Source organism: Galeopterus variegatus, unplaced genomic scaffold, assembly GCF_000696425.1.
Source record: "Galeopterus variegatus unplaced genomic scaffold, G_variegatus-3.0.2 Scaffold4434, whole genome shotgun sequence".
In the NCBI taxonomy this organism is placed as follows: domain Eukaryota; kingdom Metazoa; phylum Chordata; class Mammalia; order Dermoptera; family Cynocephalidae; genus Galeopterus; species Galeopterus variegatus.
The window spans coordinates 116,912-123,481 of record NW_007730545.1 but is presented as its reverse complement, the minus strand read 5'-3'; the positions used below and the strand labels follow the sequence as shown (position 1 = coordinate 123,481).

The following is a 6,570-nucleotide window of genomic DNA, read 5'->3' as shown; positions in this document are numbered from 1 at the left end:
GCAGCGCGCCCTGTACACTGGCCTGCTAGTAAAGCTGAGAGAGCAGTGTGACTGTACTAGTTCTAGTAGGACCAGGAAGACCGTCACTCTTGAGCAGATGGAAACAAAAACTGCGTCTGCTCATGATGGATAACGTTTGTAGCTGTGCGCAGAACTGAAAAACAAACTGACCAAGGAAAATTCTGCAGGAAATGCGTAACTGTCATTTCCTAACCCAATGTATCATCCAACCCCTTTTCCCTATTGAATCCGTTTTATTTTCAATGAAATATTTGATAAGCAAGATTGCTCATGAAGTCGAATCAGTTTGTACTTTTGATGCAATTTCTGATAACACACGGCTCCCCAGAAATGCAACCGTCCAGTTACAGTGGAACATGCTCCTCACAGCCCAGGGCCTGTGGGTGGGCTCATTTTTAAATGGTCCAGCATTTTAAGCTTGAGAATTTCCTCTAAACCAATGTGATTCTTGAAGGGGGCAGAGGCGGGGGACAGGTATGTATCAGGATCTGGGATGGAGTGGGACAGGGATGAAAAGGCACAGTCAGCCTTGTAATTTGGGGTTGTAAGAAAGACTATTGTGAGTCTCTGTGTAGACTGTAGTATAGTCTTTGGAGGAGGGCCTGAGATTTCTGCGATTAGTGAGAGGGTTAAATAGGCAGAGAAGCTGAGCTCTTGGTCGCACCAGCGTCGCCTTGACTCGGCACACTCCAGTTCACTCTGTGCTGGTGCTGACGCAGCCCGTTCTCCATCCTCCATCTGCAGCTGCTGTCATCGCTACAGGGACCAGCAGAGCTGTAATGAGCAGTGCTGGTGCCCGGAGCAAAACTCCTCAGATCAGCTCTGTCATAACTGACGTGGCTTGCCTCTGGGGCTTCCTGCAAACATAGCCTGTTTTAACCAGCCATTCTTGCTAACAAGGTGCTAAGCTCAGCTCCTCAGGAGTCCGAGTTGCTAAAAGAGCGTACATGGTGTCAGCGTATCAACTTACCGATTTTTTAAAATTCCTGGTCTTCTGAAATTATTTAAAATGCTTATGCACTCTCACTTGCGTTCCTTGGGGACAGAGTCCCATTGCTTGACCAAGTCCTTTCTCAGAAGAGGCCAGCACAGGACTCTGGGATGAGGGAGGGGAGCTGAGTCAGGGCCAAGTCCAGGCAGAGATGCTCAGCGCAGCATTTGCAGGACCAGGAGCCCTGTCTGTGCCGGGGACTCATCTTTGCGCCTCTGCCGGGAGTTTCGCCTCCCCTCCCCCAGGGCCTGGCTGAAGTGAGCCGAGGCTACTCCTCTCCCTGGCCTCTGTGTTCCTGACCCTAGCCTGGCTTCCACACCCTCATCTCTGGTTGCTCCCTGAGCTGAGGGTTTGACAGGGACTCAGTCTCATTTCTGAAGAAGTCCTCCACAGCTGTCCCTTCCCCACCAGTCACACAGGCACACAGCATGGCATTGGAGGCAGACGGGACCCTGAGCGGCTGAGACAGAGCCTAGTGTTCAGTTCTACTGACAACCTAGGAAGCAAAGCACCAAGAAAAGCGAGAGGATGAGCAGCCACTGCTGACACAGTGCCCGGCTACCCAGTGGTAGGGATGAGAGAGTGGCCCCTTGAGGTCAGAGCAGCGAGCTTGACCTTCTCCGGGGTACCTCTCCACTGTCCTTGTTCTTGGGGTCCCTGTGCCTGCTTCCTTTTTCTTCTCAGAGGGAGGGGCAAGCAAACCATGGTTCCATTTCCTAAGCCTCAACAACCTGGGGATTTATGTATCTAAGCAAAGAAACCTCCGTTTTCACAGGGCTGGTTCCGTAGTAATTCTTACATCTGATGTTTTTGCACATTTTGCTGAAATTCTGTGATTGAGGCCGCCGATGCTCTGGAACCTCTTGGTAACAACCCCTTCAACCACAGCCTAAACACTTAGCTAAGTACAAAGGAGACCCTGATGGAAGTCACCTTCATCAAAGAGCAGGTAACCCATGGCCAGGCCGCTTCTGCGCCATGGCTTGAATTTACTGCCACCCTCCCTACTATCGGTCTGGAGTTCTTCCACCTCCTCCTTCCCTCTGAGAATGTGGGACGCAGTTGCAGAGACACAGGGAGCAAAGGAAGAGACTTGGGGAATGGGGGGGGTGGGAGAGGGGGAAAGTGTCGGCAAGGACCTTCTTCACACCCCCCCGATTCCTTGCCTAGGTCTTCCCACTCTGACTTGATTGTTCTGGTGGAAGGAAGTGTCCCAAATTCCCAGGATAAGCACCCATCCCGCCCCAGTGTTTCAAAGCCAAGTAGAACTGACCCTTGTGGGTTTTGAATCTTGCCTGGCCCAGCTCTGTGGGTCCTTCGCGGCTGGACTTTCTTCCCAGCTGCCTGACAGCCTTCCTCGAGCCAAGTAGAACTGACCCTTGTGGGTTTTGAATCTTGCCTGGCCCAGCTCTGTGGGTCCTTTGCGGCTGGACTTTCTTCCCAGCTGCCTGACAGCCTTCCTCGGGGAGCATCTCAGCAAGCCGTGGGCTCTCCCAGCAGTTGGGACACAGGACGAAGCATCAGAAGTTCCAGATTCTTTGGAAGTGCTTCCACACGTGTGGGAGAAGTGAGCTGAAACACGTCACCTGAGATGCATCTTTGCAGTGACCTACCCAGTCTCAGTGACGGGGGGAGAAGGGGCAGGCAGCAGTCACTAGTTAGGATCTGTGCCCACCCCCGAGGCTAGCCCTTGTTGGGATGGAGGTGGAGGTTGTGGTCAGGCATGGATCCATCCCATCCCACTGCCTTGGAGTCCAACGCTGGAGTTCTAAACCATCATCACTGAGGGAAAACTGTTTTCAGGTTGCATACAGCCAATAACCAGCGTCTCCCTGTGATGTAACCTAACCCTGCGGGCTGCTGCAGTGTGGTCAGATAAAAGACGTGTGTACATAAGCAGACATCTCAATTGGTTACGTTTATGCATGAGCACTGCTGTTGTCTCAGCAGCTGCTCAGGCTCTGAAGGAAGAGCGTTTTCCAGCACCTGTCTCTTCGCAGTTTTTTAGCAGCCGCTTCAGGCTGGCCCAGGATTGCTCCTTTGCACTGCTGTCGGACCAGCCCTGTTGGCACGACCTTTATCTTTTCTCATCCGGACATGAGTGAATTCTGTTTGGTGGGTCGTATTTGACAGTTATTATTATTATTACACAATCACTGTTAGGGAGATCCACATTGCCCACTCTTAACCAATTGCAAGCTCAGAAATGCCTATTCTGGTTTGTTATCAAGGTCAGAACTCAGGCTCATAGACAGGAGAGAGAGGTAAAGCACATTTGCAGTCCACCTTTTGAAGACTGTCATATCATCCACTCATTGTGCTGAATTCTTTAAAGTGAATACAGTGAGACTTAAAAGTCATACATTGATTTCTCTTCTGTATTATCCAGATGCTTCAGTATAATAGAGACACATAAAAGACATAAAACAAAGGATGATTTACTTAGACTTTTTATAGCAGAAGAAATAAAGCGGAGCTTATTGTAGTCATATTTAAAGGAGAGACTGTGCAGTGGTGACGGAAGACCCAAAGGCAGCATCTTGGCAAGTGTCGTTCTGAAAGCTCCAGTGTGTCCTCAGGACTTGTGTTGTTTTCCGTGTTGCTGATGAGCTGGTGAGACTGTTTTGGGGTGGGGTGATTTATCCTGAGGATTTGAACATTCGTTTATGTCCTGATTTATCACCTGGATTTGCACCCACTTTATGTTTTTGTGAATTACTAGATCTAATTGCTGCCCACATGTGATCACACACATGCACAGGTGAGAGGCACAGTTTCCCTAATTTTTCATGGACCAATCCCGACTCCCGAGTTTCCAGCAGACTTCAGAAATCTCAGGGTCCAGAGCAGGGCCACCCGTCTCTTATACCCTCTGCTTGGTTGAGCCACAGCCAACCTGGCCAAGCTGGGACCCGTCACCACACAGCTCACTTCTCCTTTGTCTGCTCCACGAGGGGCTCAGTACAGAACAGAACAGGCTTTGCTAAAACCAGGGTGACCAGTCTTCCTGGTTTGCCTGGGACACTCAGTTTCAACACGGATGTCCTGGGTCCCAGGAATCCTCTTAGTCCCAGGAAAATCAGGATGGTTGGTCACCCCGTATACCCCAAAGATTGTGTAGGCTGTGGAGGAGGGCTGACTAATGAATCGCATCTTGCAGGAGCCTGATGATCACACTCATATCATGAGCTAAAAGGAATTTTAAAGATAAGTATATGTGTCACACCCACCTGAGGTTTTGTTAAATGCTTGCACGAGTTCTTTGAGATTTTGAAAGAGCTATTTCTTTTTCTTAACACTGAAACGTTTTTGACACGGCAGGGTGTTAAGTAACCTTCCTGTGGACAGCAAAATTGCTCTTCCCCAAAACGAACACCGGGTGGCAGTGTTGTTCTGTGGCTCTGTAGAATGCCCAGTGGCTTTGGTTGCAATGTTTTTTGGTGGTTATGTCCCAAATGTATTTTCTGGAATGGTGAGGGGATACCTTAGTAATTATGCTGAACATTGATGGCTTTGGTTCATGTAGAAAGCCATGTGTTCATCGTCCACTTGTCCACAATGTAGACAACTCTGCAGTGGCTGCCTGGTGCCTGATTTCCCAAACTGCATTGTAGGGGGTGCATGCTGTGTATATGGTCCTTGAACTGTACTTTCCCTTTTGTATCACTTTTCTTCCCCACCTCCCTTCTCTTGTGCATAGATTCTCTGTTATCATTACTGTCATCCTCTCCAATTATCTAACTCCTTTTGTTCTTTTATTCTTAGCCCTTAATACAAAACTTGTGTCTGAGAACCAGGAATTCCAAATTGAGAAGGGATCCATCAGGTCATCCTAAACAAATTAATGCCCAGATTAGAACTCTGGCTGCACTGCACATAAAGCAAAACAAAAATGAACAGAAGATACTATTTTTAAGAAGAAAATACTCTTTTGCTGTATCTGATCCCAGTTTCTAGTTCCTCCAAGTTACCCCAAAGCCTAGAGAATATGACTTGTCTCTTTGGAGACCTCTCGGGTGTGTTAATACAAGGATGGCTCTGGCTGTTTCATGGTCGCCTGGGTGTTCTGTGCCTCCCCCAAGTCACCCATTAGCTGTTGTAGCTCCACACTTAGAGCCTGAGGGCTGCACTGTGTCTGTAGCTGTGGTCTTTAGCGCACACTCCATTCTCATACTGAGCTGCTCACACAAGGAATTTCTCAATCCTGGCCGTCAAGCAGGCTGGCCTCCCTTCTGCTTGGATTTGTGGGAACTGTGCCTCCTCCATGAGGCCCATCGAGAATGGGATGGGGACTGTAGGGGCTCTGAGACATTCTACCCAAGGGACCCTGCTCACCCTGGATGCCCAGGAGGGCTGGGACACCTGTATTAGTCCTCAGTCTCTTCTCCAGAGGCTGTGGGATACCAGTTAAGTACCCCTCTGCCCTAACATCTTCAGGGGTAATGTTAATTGACATTAGAGAAATTCTTTCTTTCTTTCTTTCTTTCTTTCTTTCTTTCTTTCTTTCTTTCTTTCTTTCTTTCTTTCTTTCTTTCTTTCTTTTTTTTTGAGAAAAAAGTTTGGGATATCAGTTAAACAAGTATCTATCAAGACTTTTTGTTTTATGTTTATACTGAGAGGCCCTATAAAGTGGGAATCTGAGTAATCACTTGGTGAGGTTCAACAAGCAGACAGCCAATTTGAGTAGCGTAGGCTCCAAACAACCATATCCCCCTCCATGGCCAGGACAATGGCCTTAAATGTCCTTTTCACTTTGACTCATCGAATCCTGCCAAGTTCTCAAGCAGGGCAACCGGTAGGTATGTTTTCTTTTCCTTGTAATCCCTTCAGCACCCCTAAAACTTCCTGTTTTCAAAGCCCCTCGCACATTTTTAGTCTGTTAATGTGCCATAAAATAAAACTTAAAAAAAAGAAGTTTCGATGTAGAATAAACAATGTGAAGTGAAGGGAAGCAGGTATCCCCAAAGGTGGTGAGAGACAAGGAGTGTTGACCTTTCCCATGCAGTCCCAGCAATCCACTGGCAACCTTCAAGGAGTTCTAGAGGGAAGAGCTGATACACAAGCTTTCCCAGCCATGTAATTAATGGTGCCCATGCTGAAGACCCTTCGTTTTGCCTCTGCCTGTCTTGAACCTGTCTGATGACTGTGTGGAGAGACTGCTTTTAGCCCTGCCAGTGTGGGACCATCGGATAGCAATCTGATGGATTAAAGTTCCTTTTGTTCCAGCAGCTCATGTTCCTGGTAAAATGTTCCACCTGTAATCAATGCTCACTTGTGATCCTGCCTTTTCAGAATGGACTTTGATGATGAAGATGGTGAAGGTCCCAGTAAATTTTCAAGGTGAGTTTATTTTATTTTCCTTAGGTTTAAAGAAGCCAATAGCCAGCCATCACTCTGTTGGAATATACAGGGATTTAATGTCTTTTGTCACTGAGAAAGCCATTGCGTGTATCCTGACCCTCTTACTAGACCCTCAGTCTGCCCCAGTATTTGGTGCAGTGGCAGCTAGCTCTCAGCGACCCTGTCACATGCCAGCCCAGATGATCGAAAGATAAGTA

At 48.0% G+C, this 6,570-nt stretch overlaps 1 protein-coding gene across 1 annotated transcript in view; it reads left to right on the top strand.

The window, feature by feature from the left end:
* Nucleotides 1-6,302: 6,302 nt before the first annotated feature.
* The window catches only part of LOC103603083 (aryl hydrocarbon receptor nuclear translocator 2-like), a gene marked incomplete at its 3' end in the record, with an annotated part of 113,581 nt that continues 113,313 nt past the window's right edge, over nt 6,303-6,570 (top strand). The window contains exon 1 of the mRNA XM_008587560.1: nt 6,303-6,352. Coding sequence (XP_008585782.1) covers nt 6,306-6,352 — 47 coding nt within the window. The remainder of the gene's footprint in view (nt 6,353-6,570) is intronic.